At 43.0% G+C, this 16915-nt stretch overlaps 1 protein-coding gene across 3 annotated transcripts in view; it reads left to right on the plus strand.

Moving 5' to 3' along the window:
- The window catches only part of LOC125768685 (myocyte-specific enhancer factor 2), a 30054-nt gene extending 13461 nt beyond the window's left edge, over positions 1–16593 (plus strand). Inside the window, exons 2-11 of one of the 3 annotated variants that reach the window (XM_049436703.1) lie at positions 2013–2537; positions 9096–9694; positions 9791–9994; positions 10469–10778; positions 10861–11013; positions 12047–12195; positions 12274–12494; positions 12658–13076; positions 13155–13293; positions 13369–16593. In XM_049436703.1, coding sequence (XP_049292660.1) covers positions 9641–9694; positions 9791–9994; positions 10469–10778; positions 10861–11013; positions 12047–12195; positions 12274–12494; positions 12658–13076; positions 13155–13293; positions 13369–13873 — 2154 coding nt within the window. In that variant the 5' untranslated portion in view covers positions 2013–2537; positions 9096–9640 and the 3' untranslated portion in view covers positions 13874–16593. Of the gene's footprint in view, positions 1–2012; positions 2538–9095; positions 9695–9790; positions 9995–10450; positions 10779–10860; positions 11014–12046; positions 12196–12273; positions 12495–12645; positions 13077–13151 lie in introns of all 3 variants that reach the window. The other 2 variants (XM_049436702.1, XM_049436701.1) reach the window with 2 other exon arrangements.
- Positions 16594–16915: the final 322 nt, after the last annotated feature.

Genomic DNA, 16915 nt, shown 5'->3' on the forward strand with positions numbered 1-16915 from the left:
AGATAGATCCGCGGGTCTCCTTTGTCACTGTGTGTTGTGATGCAAATGTCAACAATAAAAAACACAACAGTCCGAAAGCGCCATGTTCAGTCATTGGCGTAGGATGAAAGGTGAAAAAGAGAATATTTACATAAGGCAACCAAACAGCGAAAACCTGACGGAAAAGAGATTCCATTCATATGGCCAACTGGAGAGCTAGGAACAACGAGTGAGAAATAAGACTCCAGCAGACGGTCTGAATAGTGAGTTTATGATCTGAGCCGCGGTTTTGGGTTCCGGGCGATGGGATGTATGTACTGACACAGTGTACAGGGTCACAAACAAACGTCACCGAAACCGCTTCGGTTTGCATCTGTTTTTATCAGCAACGAAAAATACGTCCATCACTAACAGAAGCTTATCTGTGGATCGTAACGAAGATAGGAAGATCTTACGGGGGGCTTGAATGGAAGTACAAATATTCGGTATGCCTGTTAGAAGAGTGCCGACCCCAGTGACAGCGAAATGGAGAGAACTCCATGACGCCAATGGTGCTATAAGGGAGAGCTTTCCGTTTCTAATCCTTAGTGCAAACTACACGGAACTTTACGCATCACGTGAAAATACGGACGAGGCATGATGAGGGTCATCTTTTACCACAGCATTACCCAATATATCTTAAAATATAATGCGTGTTGTGAATAGTGAAAACGAAAGGACATGATCATTCCCGTGTGAGAGTGATCCGAGATTGTTCGCTATCCTACAAACGTGTTCAGCCTAAAGCTTCTGCTGGGGAGCACGTGATTAAAAAGCTTGACGTTCGAAACGTCGATTACAAAAACAAAAAATCTAAAAAAAACAACATCAGCAGACGCCGTCGACGCCATTGCCACCACCAGACGTGGATTAAAAATATGCTGGATAGCGAGTTAGTCTCAACCCTAAAAATAATCCTAGACTTTCCGCCATATTCATAACAAACCAAACCAAAGCCTCCCGCCCCCAGAGTCAAGGTCGGGGCCGCCGGAATCTTTCCTGCTTGCTCCTTCCCACTTGGAGGGATCACTTTGAAGGAAAGTATGCAGTTTTCAAGACGGTGGCCAACACTGGGGGCTGACTGCACCGTAAAAACAGGAAAAGCACCCCCGTGAGAAGTATTATTGGCATGCGTGTGATATTATTATTAGTTTATCTATTTCTGTCCTGCTTGCGCACTAGGTCAGAGTCAAGTTAGATTCGGATGGTATTGTCGGTACTACGATGAGAGGAAGCTAGAAGAGATAGAGAGAGAGAGAGAGATTGTTGAAGCTGTGGCCATTATTGTACCGTTGTTGATGCCGACGGTTTTACATACATAGCTCGGGGAATCCCTTTGCAATAAAAATAGGACTAAAGGCGAACGCCACCAGCTCACTGCCCCTCGTTGGTGCCTGAAAGCGCTATTTCATTGATTTGTTTACAGTAACAAACAAATGGAAGAGATTTTCTTTTCCAAATATGCATAAAGTGTTAGGTCTAACAGCATAAATCTTATGACATTAAGAGAAATTGTTTGTTACTAGTTCATCCATTAATTTTATCATTTTTATTAGACAACAATAGTTGAACAGAGAGTTCAATATCTCAGTTTTACGCTCATCGAACATTTGAAGCTCATATAATCGAAGCGCAAAATCGAACTCCATCGAATCGCATCAAATTTCCATAATATATGGTCATAGAGTGAACATGCTCATTTTTATCGAGCTTACTGAGTGTAGAGCAACACAGGCTAACGATTAGCATCGTAACGAAAGAACTTCATTAAGCACCGCTGGTCACATTTGAAGGGGTGGGTTTTTCAAATCAGTTCAGGAAAAGCAGAAAAATAAACCTTGGCGGAAATATATCACATAATAAGGATGGGTCATGTTATGTAGAATTTCCATACTTCCATAGTTCGTTGGTGTTGTTTTTCAGGAGTTCTGATGCTATATGATGTTTGTGTATTTGAGACGGTTTGTTTAATAATGCGTTGTTGTTCCTTACAGTGCTCAAAAGCTCTCCAATATCTCCTATAGTATGTACAAACTTTAATGTGTGACTCCTACGCAGTAACTCATACTGCGTTTGACATCAGTGTTGTGGTATTCATGTAAAGTGTTGAGGAAAATGTGTATTTTATTTGAAGTGCCAACTGTATATTGCTGATATTGCTAGTTCCAAAAGTATAAAAGTAGCAGCAGACGGCTTATACTGCAATTTGTGTTAAAGTGAAACAGCATCATATTCGGTAAACGGAAATATAGCCTGGCTGTAAAACAGTCCGCGTTTTGTTGGCCTTTGTAGACGTATTGTGACTATTCTCTTGTACTGTCAAAGGTTTGTTAGTAGCTGGCGGCAAAGGTTGGATTGTTAAGCGCAGAAAAAAACAGGAATGTCAATCACCATTTGGCAGCAAACTTAGAACACAGTATGGCATTGCAGAAATCGTTCCAGCGTGTACTGCGGCTAACGTTGTTACGTACCACCATCATTGCATAATAGAGCGTGGAAAAAGCTGGACAGGAGAACAGGTAACAATTGTAGCAATGTTGAAATAAATCAGCTAGAACATAAAAGCGCCAAATAAACTTTCAGGCAAATTTGGGCGATGAGTTGTTTTGATGATATAGTGCGAAGGAACAGAAGAATAATGCCACCCAACGAGCAACAGGAGCAATTGAGTAAAAAAAAAATGTCGTTGAAAAAATATCCACAAAGGCACAAAACATGCAACAGAGGGACACAGGGAAGCATGAAGGTCCGAGTAGAAAAATCGTTATTTTTTCTTTGCCGCCTAACACAACAGAATCTAAGCGGAGCTAGCATAAATAATCAATTGCGATGACCTTCGGAGTGTGTGTACGTGTGTTCGTTGCTGTCTTCATTTCACACGACGGTCGAGACGCGGCCTCTCCATTTTCCATGTTGCTCTCTGACGCCGTATGTTTGATATAATTCTTATTATGAAATTTAATTTTGAGCAACTTTGTTTTACACAAACAACCGAAAATGCTAATAAGGCTCAATCTTGGGTGGTCTGGTAGGTTTGGAGGGTAGAAACCCCGAAAGTCAAAAGATCGTCGCCTTCGGAAAGGTCTCGGCAATTCTGGATGTTCGTTTTTGTGTGACTTTGGTCGATTGTTTGCTCTTCCCACTCGATGAGCATATCCTTCCTTTGCTAAGCAGTAGCATGAACACGTTGTTTCTCTTTTTGCCGCCCATCGACAGTCCACAATGTTTTATCCTGCTCAAACGCGGTCGTGAGTCGGTTCGTGCTCCCGAACCATAGCGTTCTCCGTCGGATGGGGCGAAAAGTCGAACTCGACCAAACCAAACCTTTCCGTCCCAGGGGCGGATATGGTGCTATTTGAAAGCATAATGGAAATTTACAGCATATTTCCCGTTTTTCCTGCTGTTCATGCTTCCGGCCGCCGGTACGGTGTAAAGTTGTGGAGGAAGTGGTCGTGAATCTTCTGCAGTATGGGCACACAAGCACCGGTAAGAAAATGGCTTTACCCCGTGGCGCTTGAAGGTCGCGCCTCAGTGTGACTTGTGGTTGGGGTTAGGGTTAGATAGCGAGGGTGGAATAGCAGAGGAACACTTCTCAAACTGGTAAGCGGTCGTTCTTGGGTTAGGGCCCGATCCTTGACGTGGTTGTTTTGAAGGTTGAAGGCGAAGGACGGTCGAATCGATAGACCAAAGGCGAATGGTGCGCGGTTGAGTGCAAAATTTCGAAACGTAAGCACCACGCCACCATCCTTGCGTGTTATCGTTAGCGGCATTAATCCAAATCTTGACCCCATCGAAGTGCGTATTGTAACTGTCGTGGCCATGAGAAGATCCTTAGATTAGGGCCTTATCGGTTGGTCGGCTGATACAAAAGGAAAAAAATGTTAGAAACAGACTTTTCGGCTCTGATTTTACGGATTATGTTCTATGTGTTTGTGGGAAGAGAAAATGTGTAGAGTAATAACGATGTTTTCCTCATCGCACATAATTGCCTCTTGCAAATTTGTAAATCCGGCCATCCATCAGACATTTTTTGAAAACAAAAATGTAATTGAATATGAAAATCAGTAGAATCAAGCTGAGCTTATCGGTTAACGGTTGAAGCGTTGTTCAATTCCATTAAAAATGAAATATATTGCAATCACTGATCGTTTATGTGTGAAAAGTACTAGGCGTCTCCATTGATTTTATAAATGACTGGGCGTCTCCATTGCTTAAATAAAAAAATTAAAAAATTTAAAAGTAAAAGAGACCAACGATAATCCTATTTTCCATTACTAATAAAATATTAGTGCATCTCTTTAATGTACGATGGATGATGTTAGCTAACCACCAACAGTGGTTGGCAGTGCTAGCATTATATGGAATTGTGTTGAAATAAAAAAAGTAAAAACCCGAATTGAAAGTGTTTTTTGAATGAGTACGGTTGGGGATGGTATCTAAGGATGGTTCAGTCGGCAAATACCGTATGAGATGGATGGAACATTCACAGTTGATGGATGGAAAGATGGATGGATGTAGGAAAAGGAAATTGTAGGCCCTCGTGGATTCGGTACGGAAGATTTGGTTGCTAAGACGACGGATGGTGGCATCGACTGTGGGGAAAGCAAGAAAATGTCTTTAACAGTTCGTCCCGTAACGAAAAACAAAACCCCTGAACGAGCTAAGAGGAAACTCTTTTTTCACGTTTTTCGCCTGAGCGGAGATAAAATGTTTCACCGTGCGCTGTGGTTCGCTTTCCCGAACCGAAGTGGTGGTTCCATTGGAAGGAGGGTTCATTTCGTTCATTTCAGACATTAATGTCGGTTGACTTGTCCATTTTTCTTGCCGTTTGCAGCTTACCATGTTGAACTCATCCCGACGAAGCGTTACCATTTCTTGCCGGTTTCACGGGTTACGGGGATGAAATAAAATGCGTTCACATCGTACTGTACGGAACGCAGTTCTTGAACATATTTCGTAAAATGCTCTTTTGCTTGCTTTTTTCACCCTCTGTCTTAATGTTTTCCATCACGAATGGAAGCAGCAAATCGAAGGATGAGGATGAACTGCCTTTCAATTGTGCGTTCCTCCGGTATTCGAAGCGCGTAGTAGAATATATTTTCCTCGCTGCATTAAACACAAATAGAAAAAAAGACACGGTAAAACAAACCGAAAGAATTTTACCGCCCAGGTTTTATCCGGAGTGTGCGCGCACGAGCCATTTCTCCGAGACAAAACGAGCGCATGTGGTTTAAGCAACAAGGCGCTACACCACTCTGCTCAACTTTCCGCGCACTAGAGCTGTTGATGTGCTGGTAGTTGCGTTTGTTTCCTTTTCTTCTTCAGAACGGAACGAATGTTGTCGCTACAGCCGAGTACAAAGATCAGCGCATCAACAGCTGCACCGAATTCGATCCGTCTCCGAGGATCCAAGGAAATGTGAAGAAGATCACCGACTAGAACGAACGACACACTGTATAGTGCTGTGGGTCGTACGGGTATTGTGAGACAAAGAAAAAGCGAAACGAGACGCCATTAAATGTGTGTCTAGTATTGTGAAAGAAGTGAGAGAAAAAGAGAAAACCAAAGGTGAAGACGAAGCAACGGAAAAGATCGAGATCATCTTGAGTTGAAAACTGAGTCAGTTTTTGCGTGAATTTTCCGACAGAGTGTGGGGAAAAGAAAGGAAATAGTAGCTTCGGTTTGGGTGGGATGTTTTTGAATTTCTCAAACGAACTGCTCGGGAAGGAAATTGTGATGCTCTGAGTGTGACGGCGATCGTTCATCGCATACAGAGAAACAAGCGGTGGTGCTTGTGTTTATGCGGGGAAGCGGGAAAAACGTTTGGGAAAGGAGTTCATAGCATTCATACTACGAACCGTACGAACCGAACGTCTCGTACGTCTTTCCCCTTTTACCTTCCCTTTCTCTTGACATCGTATCATGTGAAGATTATTCCCTGGGGAAGCTAAGAGACGTGTGAATGTATTTGTTTTCTCTCGTTTTTCATCAATTTATGTACCTCCAGGTACTACCAACACGTCTAAACAAATGGCTGTGTGTGGTTTGCGGTAATGGGTTTAGGGAAAAAAGAAAACCCTAGCAATTCAATGAGTATGTGTTTCTTTCCTTTGCCGTTTTCTGCACTTGCGTTAGCATTCTTGTCACATTGGCAGCGATAGATGCGATCACGATCGCACAGAAACATGTAATGCGTAATCGTTTCACGATCGTTGGATTGAGCTGAGAGATGTTTCTTTATCGCGTGGTAATGTTGATATTGGTACCTTTTTTCATTTCGACTGTACGGTATTTGTCTTGGGAGATAAAAAAATTAAACACCCAACAAGAAGAAATACCATTCAATCGATTCAACTCCATCTCAAACGACCGATGGGGTCGCATGAGGAGTTCAGAACGGAAATGTCTTTGGCACATCTTGACAGCTCCCCGCTGTTAACGTAGGAAACATACGATTATGTCGATAATGTGATGAAAAGTGCGCGGTGTACTGTTTGAAGATGCGAGCAATTGAATTTGGCATCGAAACGGTATTGCTAAAGTGAAAACATATCGAAAGCTTCTAAAAGTACCAACAACAGTGATGTTTGCCGATGGAAAAGATAACAAACGGAAAAAAGAAAGGAAAAGATAGACTATTTTATTTTCGCAACGGAAAAATAAATCTCCGAACAAGCGAAACATTCCGTAATTCTTTTGACTCGACGCAGACATGGCCGTGATAGTTGTTTTTTTTTTTAAATTTTTTTGGTTTCGTCTGTCGACTGTTTCATCTGGAAAATTTGTCTCTCCCTATTGGAGTGAAGGAAACCGTAGAAAATACAACGACGACACCGATGACATATCGGAAAAGTCACGAGTGACTACATATTTGTACACGCTATTCTGTATGTGTAGATGTCCCGACTGTCGAGAAGAAATTCGTTGATCACTATTTAACCTTTCAGTGCCTCGACAACCGGTAACATTTTTACTTTCTTATTTTGTTTTTACTGAAAGATGTATCTTTTTATCAACTAACTATTGTAAGCCTTTTTTGTTTCCACATGTTGTTGCACTTTGTCGCAAATAGTAAGAATTTCTCGCTGTAAACCTTTCCACCGCATCGAAAGTTTTGTGTAGCGACTGTTTTACGCTAGCCAATAATCCCGTGGGTGGACGATAGGCAAGTGGGATGATGTTTTTCCTCGTCGAGTACGTGTCGGGAGGTATCTTACCTAACATCAGATCGGTGCCAAAAACGCGCGTCGTTGTTAACCGTCTTCGTCGCCATCGTCTGTCATGCATCGTACACGAAGGACTGTACTGTACCTACCTACCCTTCCCATTCTTGTGCATATCTCAAAGAAGAAAGAAGAATCATCGCAAGATACGGTGTGTACTGCACTGGTCGGTTGTTCTTACTGTGTTGGGCCGATGTGCGCTGAAGATCGGCGAAGTCTGACCAGAAATCTTCGGTATCTTACTGGCGTATATTTGCTCCACTTATGTTTGCCTCATGGTGGTGGTGCTCATGGTGGAAGTTTTACTGCCAGCAGACAATTGTTGCCAGCAGGATACATTTCATGTTGTTTGTTAACTTTTGAAAGCCTGATCTGATAATGCACTCATTCGCTACATTCAATTCTTACCCTAAATGGCCGACGTCTTGCTTCGTAGATATGAAGGTAAAATGAAATTGATTTTCTTTAATTGCTAACACCAAAACATTGGCTGTCTGGGTGTAATAGGTTCTAGTTGCTTCAGCAGATTTCGGTTTGTTGGCCGATTCTTGAATTGAAAGAACTAATTAAGATTTGCTCTTTCTCCCATGTGTCAATCGCAACAGTCAACAGTTGACAGCAAAATCCATAAAACGAAAAAATAGTCTAGATTCCTTTTGTCTCCTGTTATTATACTGGAACTGTGGACAGCATCACGATGCGAAAACAAGCGACAATCAATTTAGCGATAATTATCGGTCAGAGGCGCAGAAGCGTCCAGCTGGGAGGGATTTGAATTATTAGTTAGCACGTTTCGAGACCGTCCGGTCGATGGCGTTCTTCAGGTCGAGAATCATGCGTGGCATGACATCGCAGTCCGATTGACCGTAACGTTTCACGTGATGACAGGCACAAATATGAACGAAGCGGTGGGAATTGTACCAGCAAACGTAAAACGGCTCGTGTGACTTGTGGAATATTCAAATTCACATCCTTGAAGACGACACATTAATGTATCGATTATTTCGGTTTGGATAGGTAAATGTGTGTTTGTGTTTCTGTTGTTTCCTTTTTTATGCCCTCGTCACTGTTGTTATTATTGCTCACTTCACCTTGGCCCCTGGGGGGTGCTTTTGCTTGCATGTGTGTGTTTGTCTTTTGCGTGGTCATACAAAGAGTAAAGGAGAAAGAATATATGTATGCAAATGTTCGCGTGTCAGCGGAAACCTTTTGGCAAGGCATTGGAAATCAAACCAGCTGGCTGGTGGAAGGTTTTCGTGCCGGTTGTACTCTTGTTACAGCAAGGCACACGGTCACAGATACAACGAAATAGAAGGTTGGAATTCGCGTGCGCGTTAGTAAAAGCTCGCATAAATTGTGCCTCTTGTTTGTGACGAGGTACGACGGGAGCAGATGGTAAAAGCACACAATGCGTCCACACTCCTGACCGGGCAACCGTATGAGCAATGGAATTCTGCATTTTCCTTGCACGTAATGAATGGTACGTTGGGTTGGAATATAATACAATTGCCGCAGTTCCATGCATTTGCCCTTTCGTTTGCACTTAAAACCTATATATCCTATATGATCCTTAAGGTAGAGGTCATTTTTGTTTTTGTCCCTTAAATAGAGTGTTTATGATCCGCAGTATAAGCGGTAAGGATTTATGATGGTGGTTTTAACGAGAAGTCCTTCATTCTATGGGCTTTCAAAGAGGCACCATGCCAATGCGAGAAGGGATGTGAAAAACGAAAAGTAAAAAATGCAGGGAAATGTAAATTTGCTTCTAGCCACTACTACCTCCTAACAATCCATGCCTAAGCGAGTTCGCATTTATTCATATTTGATTTTCCTCTCTTTGCTTTTTCATTTCAGTGCAACGTTTGTCGTCTTAGTGCTTGCTTCAATTCCACGGAGTGGCCACCGAATGTGCATTCTAAATGCGTGTATGACATAGGAAAATACGGCGTGTCCGATGTATGGTCACTGTTTGTAGATATATGCATGATCAACTTTACGAAGCAATTGCAACAGAAGCTGGAAGGAGGGTGGTTGTGAATACATATGTGCCCTTGATCTTGACCCAGCGAAAACCTTTGGAAAAGTGAATTAAATTTTCTTTACAGTAAAACTCTCCAATAGTGTGGTGATGCAGTATCATTAGTCCCAACGGACGGTAATAGCAAACTAGTACTTACCAACCAGTGCCATAAATAATCAGGGGGGGAGAGAGAAAAAGAGTGGCAAAGAGAAACAGAGAGAGAGAGAGAGAGAGAGAGAGAGAGAGAAAGGGAGAGACAACACGCAAAACCGGTGAAAAGAAGCGAAACTCACACCTCTTTAGAGTAGCGCTCAGTTCAGGACGAACCGCCGGACATCTCGATTTCGATCAGGATAGCCGGCGAGAACAAGCGCTCACGATGGGACGGAAAAAGATACAGATTTCTAGGATAACGGACGAACGGAACCGACAGGTAGGGGTCATCATACTTCCTTTGCATAACGCACAGCAACAAAAAAAAAATCTCCACGAAGTTAATGTTCTTTGCCTCTGGTTCTGGATGTTTTAGGTGACGTTTAACAAGCGCAAGTTTGGCGTGATGAAGAAGGCGTACGAATTGTCCGTGCTGTGCGATTGCGAGATTGCACTGATCATCTTCAGCAGCAGCAACAAACTGTATCAGTACGCCAGTACGGACATGGACAAGGTGTTGCTGAAGTATACAGAATACAACGAGCCGCACGAGTCGCTGACGAACAAGAACATAATTGAGGTACTTCTAACGGTGTGACTGCTGACCTTTTGACCTCATTGACAAACCGTTTATTACTGCACTAGCGGGCGTGCGTGTTATTGCGTTTTGTTGCTAGTTTTGATTGCATTTTCTTTAATCGGTTTTGCTTTCTAACCTACCTAAAACGTTTAAAGCCTAGTATCCTTTCGTGATGTCCTACGTTACGATGCAACTTAACACTAATACTCCGGTTTGATTGCATTGACTTTGAAGAAAAACTAGTTACCAGTTAAACACGTCGCGTTCATTTTTCGAAAGAGCTTTAGTTCTCTTATTATTTGCATGTGCTTTGGAATCTCGGCTCCGCCAAAGAAGAGCTTGTCACTTGTTGCGTTTTGTGTGCGGTAATATTGTGGTGAAACAGTGAAGCCAGCGGGAAAGCGTCTCGCCGAAAGCCACCCGGTCCATATTCTTGTAAGGCCTGTCTGCTTACAGTTGCAGGTAAACGCGCAGAAAGAAAACAAAAATGGCACCATGTCACCGGACTCGCCGGAACCAGAGGACAGCTACACGCTCACGCCACGCACCGAGGCCAAGTACAACAAAATCGACGAGGACTTTCAAATCATGATGCAGCGTAACCAGCAGCTGACGGCGGGCGGTGCACGGCCGAATATGGCCACGAACAGCTACTCGTTGCCGGTTTCGGTGCCGGTATCGGTACCCGTGATCGGCACGTACAACGACACGATGCTCCAGAGCAGCCCGCAGATGGCACATAATAGTATTAGTCCACGGCCCTCCAGCTCCGAGACGGATTCGGGTACGTTTAGTTGGTCAGTTCCGCATAGCGGGTTCCTCGCTTGTAGCACTCGCGCTAACAAATCTTCTATACTTCATTCCAGTTTATCCTTCTGGCGGTATATTGGAAATGTCCAACGGTTATCCACATTCTGCGTCCCCCCTCGGTGGATCACCCAGTCCCGGTCCGAGTCCAGGTATTGGCTCTCATCAGGCGCATAACAATAACAATAACACCCATAACACGCATAACAAAAGTAAGCATGGTTTTTCTTTGCGTTTCATTAACTCGATACTTTGTGTACTACTACTTTCCTGAACACTCTCTTGAGTTCCCAAGCGGCTCTCTATCGTGGAACAATGTTTTTAATCGTAGAAACGAAAATAATTATTATAAAGTCTAAGGTTAAAGTTTTTAATTCAATCGGTTCTCAAGCATGAAGTACTGTGGTAATGTCAAATGCATATGGCGTGACATTGCCATGATGTTGCAACCCACACAAACCAACATACGCACCAACATTGGGTGAAATGAAAATCGCTAACAAAGAAGGAAAAAAGGAATACCGTTTTAATGCGAATCTATTAATATAGCGCACGAAAGTTCAAGGGTTACCCTGGTTTGTTGCGGAAGTTGCATCCGGAAATGCATAAAAAAACCAGAACACATTTTCTCTAGTATTTGCTTTCGAGTATGTGTGAGCGTGTGCGTGTGTGTGTAGTAATAGATCAAAAGAAATACGACGAGAACACAGTGGGTTGGCGCAGTTAAAAAGGATGTCGTGCTTGGCGGATAAATAATGATTGTGGCAGGAGAAAACCTCAGCTACACCGGAACTGTTCGGAATGGATGGCCAAAGTGTGTGGCGACCTTTTTAACGAGCAACTTGCATGCGTGGGAAACAATATATTTCGATCCCGCATTTGAAATAGTTTTAATTATTATTAGTTTGTTCGTTCGCGCGCGCGCGTGTGTGTGTGCATTTGTTAATAATATTGCCAAGTTTTTAATACTTTAATGATTCCAATGAAGGCGCTATTTTTCAAACGTTTCATTTAGTACAGGAAGAATAGCTTGTCCTTCGTTGGCTAAAGCTTACTTAGCCTGGTGTGTATGCGTGATGTTTGATTTATAGTGCGTGGTTTGCGTACTGACATACTAACCGGCGGCTCGGCGAGTGAGACGAACGCTCGTCGAGAAAAAGCTGCCGAGAACGAGAGAAAAGCGAAGGGAAATAGTAAGCACAAGTAGTAACAACAGTAATCGTCAAGTATCGTACTTTCAAACAGAGTTCCATTTCGATAATGCAGTGCAAACGATAAAGCAGAGTCCGTCGGGTGGTAGCGGCAGTTCTGGATCACGTTCGACTAATCTGCGAGTAGTGATACCGACCCCGATGAACCCGACCATTACTGCAGACGACATCTCGTACGTGGAAGTAAGTGTTGTTTATCTTGCACGAATCACTCACAGTATCTCGTATGATCGCTAATATAAACTTGTTTTGCTTACGCAGCATACGCGGCAGCAAACGAATTTAAATACACCGGTAGTGGCACTCCAGACACCGATACCGGGACTTACGAACTACACTACCACGCTTGGTTCGTTCGGTGCACAGGACTTCTCGCTCAACTCGGACATCATGATCGGACCGTGGGGTGCGGCATCAAGTCACAGTCAAAACTCGTCGGCCGCAGCTGCAGCTGCCGCCATGGGCAGTCTCCAGCACTCGAGGTAGCTATATGATTCTATCGCCATGAAGGCGCTAAGTTTTTTTTTCAGCTAGAGTGATGTTGCGCAAACGACTCCTCCTCTATGTATCTGTGTGTATGTGTTTGCGTGTGATTAGGCATTTGGTGCGTTAATGGGCGTTGAACTTACTCAGAATACTTTTCAGCGGTTTGCCCCATCTAGCTGTATCGAACAGTACTCCACCCCCGTCAACTTCACCACTGTCGGTGAAGATAAAGGCGGAACCGATCTCACCGCCGCGGGACCACCACAACACGTCGCACCATCACGGTGTGTCGGGGGGTGGTGCTGGTACCACTGCGACCGGTGGATCGGCAACAGGTGCAAATGGCGTCCAGTCTGCGGGAGCATCTGGGTCCAGCAGCAGTGTCAATACGACCAGCAACAGTAACAACGGAAGCAGCACCAGCCAACCGAATGGCGCACAGCAACTAACAGCGATGGGCAATGTTGTTGTGAGTGGCGGTGGAGGAGCAGGAACGACCTCACTAGGAGCCAACCTTAACCATAGCCACCTGATACATTCACGACCTTCCTCGACCGGCCACCTAACACCGACCCCGGGTAAGTAAACGGAGGTTCTGCCGACGATGAAATCGAACTGATCCAATCTAAAATCTGTACTGACTCGTTGTTTAGCAGATTCTTATATGCCTATCGGTGGGCACATGGCAGGTTCCGTTACGCCAACGAATGCACCCTCACCGGTGGACATCCGGCATCTCAGCACTGGCGGTAGCCACCTGCCGGAATACGATTCACCCTCTACACAGGCGCATAAAAGACCAAGAATATCTGAGGGCTGGGCCACATAGCCCCTAAAGACTAGCGGCGGTACCGGTGCGGGCACTGGTGGTGGAAACCGTGGGGCAGAAGGTTCCGCGTGCTACCTGGATGACAACTCAAACCACGTGGTGGTGATTTCGGATGCGGACGGTAATAACACCGGTGATAGCACGAGCAACAGTGTTGCAAACTTTACGCATAAGCTTCACCAGCATCTACACAGTCACGGTGGCGCTCACCAATATCACCATAACCTGCAGCAACAGCACCAGCAGCAACAACAACAACAACATTCGTCTCAACTCCTGCATCCCTTTTATAATCAGCATCATCAGCAACACCACCATCTAGTGCAACAACAGCAGCATCATCATCATCACCAGCAGGGTGGAATTAGCAACAATAGCCATGGCTACACTAGTCAGCCAACGTCACCATATCATAACCACAACAGCAACAGTAGTGAACCGAAGCACCTGCAAGGAAGTCATTCACCTTCACCGGGCGTAACACCGGGCCCATCCGTTTCGGTGGACGCTCAATCCCAGGCAATGGCGATGCAACAGCACTACTGAGACGCGGCACCACCGAGAGCTTAAACAAGTTCCTCTAGCAGATGCAGTGCTTGTCCTGAAGACAAACGGATGTTACATTTACTGAAGGCAATGCTAGAGGGATGAAAAGAAATGGAAATCTTTTTATCTAGTTATTAAACCGATCTAGGATTGTCCCGCTTTATGACACTAACGGAAACGATCCACGTCAATTTGAAGCCATAAGATTGTTGGGTTAAAGAGTATGAGTTGGGATAAGCAAAAGTAGAGAGAAGAGAGAGAGAGAGAGCAAGACTTTGTCGGCAATAGACGGACAGGTCAGGAATCTTCTTGTGAACAAAGTGTGCTCGACCATTCACTATTTCCCTTCACTAAGATTGTATACGCGTGTATGTGTGTATCTGTATCTGTATGTGAGGTTGTGGCCATAATGTATGTTTATCCTGTGACAAACACTGCACATCCCCTAAAGAGGGTATTCTGAATGATCGGTTTCTACACTTGCTCTAAAGCTTAGGAAATCTTCCAACTTGAAACACGCCAGTTTCAAGTAAACAAACAAAAGTTTGCCTCACGTCACTGACCGGATTCCATCTCGTGTTGCATGTCTGTATCTTCATATGGATATGAAGGTTTTTCAAATTCTCATCGTTACTGTATCCTATTTCTCCAGCGCAGACAACATTGTACGATCGATGTAGAGATCAGCATGTACAAAAAGCCAGGAGTTTCATGCTCACCTCGTCCTGACTCTATGTGTGTAAGAAAATAGTAAATTGGTATCATCCCGAGCCAAACATATCAAAGCACATAGAGATGGCAGATGTTGAAACGAATTGGCCAACTGTGATGGCATCCGCTGAAACGTAGCTTATACAACCGGTTCCTGGTGTTGCCAATGCTGGATTATAAAACAAATCTATATTGAAGAAAAAAAGAAACATCTTTACAACAAAAAGAAAAATAATATAATTATGTATATCTACACCCATCAATGTGTAATACTGCGGGGGGTGAAAGGGACGGAGAGCAAAACAAAAACCCAATAGCTATTGTTAAACTGTTGCAACTAGAGACAAAAAGCGAGGAACAAAAGCAAACCCGTCTACGTAGTAGGAAATAATGATAGATATTTCATGTAGTGCAAACAGAAGTAAACAAAACTAAGTCGTAATGTGCGGATCAGCAGTGCAAGAGCAGCAAAAAAGCAGAAAACATACTAAACAAAGTAAAGCAAAAAAAAAAGAAAGAAACCTAGTTTGTGTGCCATTAATAGGATAACTTCTCTGTATATTTTACTATAGAGTGGGAGAAAAAATAACAAAGAACAAAATAGCATAAAACATAATGCAAAAACAGGATGATAGAAGACAAAGAGAAAGCGTCGGAAAGGACAAACAGATTAGCCTTAGTAGAAAAAAAAGTCAGTCAAAATGGAGTCGACCAGCTAGGAAAAGAAACGGAACAGGATAAATGTTAAAAACACATACACACATGTAGATCAGTAATACAAGGCATATACAACATAGTATGAGTCTGGAACAGACTGTGTACATGTAAAGTACACGCCTTCTTACATATATTACAGTGCGCACTTACTCACACTTTGCTGTGCGCCGGTAGAAATGTAACCTTCTTTGTTGTGTACCCTTTGTTTTCATTGTTTGTTAGCTATATTTTTTCCTTCGTTTGCTTATCTGATCCTTTTAGTTTGTGTACGGTTTGTACTTCTGTTTTGAAATGTAGCTATTTTCTTATGGTTTTATTTTTTTAACGGAAACCATTCATACATGCACACAGAGAAACATTCAAAGAACAATGGAAATGGTGTGAATGTTGACATGCATTGCAAAAGAGTAACAAAGTTCAACGATGCAGCATGCTGTGGCCGTGCAACACTGGTGCAACAAAATAGTTTTATAAGTTTTAATATTTGTTTTGTTTCATTGCTTTCGTTCACGTTCGCAGTCCTTTAGAACGATGCGCCTTGTCACTGCGAATGCCAGTGCGTGCAATAGAACTAGCGATAAACTTTAGTAGTAGTAACAGTAGCAGGTAGCATCAGTGTGTGCTGGTGGTATAGTCCACTGCCTGTTCTAGAACAGATGAGTTTATAAGATATTGCAAAACGGAATGGATGACGGTGTAGATTTAGGCTAGTGCTACAAAGAATGATATTTATTTGATCTACTCTATTGACTACCGTATAACAAGGTTAGGCTACCCAAGTGTTTGCCAAGTGTTTTAATTTTTGTTTTATTTTGTCACTTTAAAAGTCCATTTTTGCAATCCCATGCCATGCCATGCGCTGATTTAGGGCTGTTTATGCCCCAGTCATGCATTCATTCATTATTTTCATATGAAATATTGTATATTGCATAAGAACGAAAACGAACAGCAGGAGACACACAAACCCTGGCACCCGTGTGAAGTTAGATTTCATGTATGGAGCAAAAAATAAAAAGAAACAAATTTATGGAGCGTGTATCTTCCACAAAGCAGAATATTAAAAACAAAACAGTGGCCCCGGGTTCGGCAAAAGTGTTCTAACGACTGCTGCTCGTATACTCCGAGTAGGTTGAGACTAGTGTTTTCTTCCTTTCCAGTCATGTAGTTATATAGTTTAAATAGTTTTTTTTTGTGTGCATGTCACGATACATCCCGTACAAAACGGATTTAAGAAAAATGGAAAAGTTGAACGCAGAATGTGAGACAGTAAAAATGATCTTTGATTTCTTGAATATGGTTTTGTTTCTATTTCTTGTATGTTTATTTTTTATGTACTGGTTTTGTAAGTATACGTTTTTTTAAATAATACTTTGGTTTATTTTTAGTTTCATTTCACATTTACTCAAAGCCACACGGCAAGTGTGGGTATCACCGACATTTATTGTAAGGAATGCTTTAGCATCGTTCAAATAGTATCCCACCACGGACATTATATGTTTTTGTGCAGTGATTTGTAGTAATGTTGAGCATTGTGTAGCACTTGATTAGAAAGGACAGAGAAGATGCTTGCCTTGGCGCATACAAATGGCGTCGTGGGATAAAAAAACCGGCTGA

The sequence above is a fragment of the Anopheles funestus genome, chromosome 3RL, assembly GCF_943734845.2.
Source record: "Anopheles funestus chromosome 3RL, idAnoFuneDA-416_04, whole genome shotgun sequence".
NCBI classification, from domain to species: domain Eukaryota; kingdom Metazoa; phylum Arthropoda; class Insecta; order Diptera; family Culicidae; genus Anopheles; species Anopheles funestus.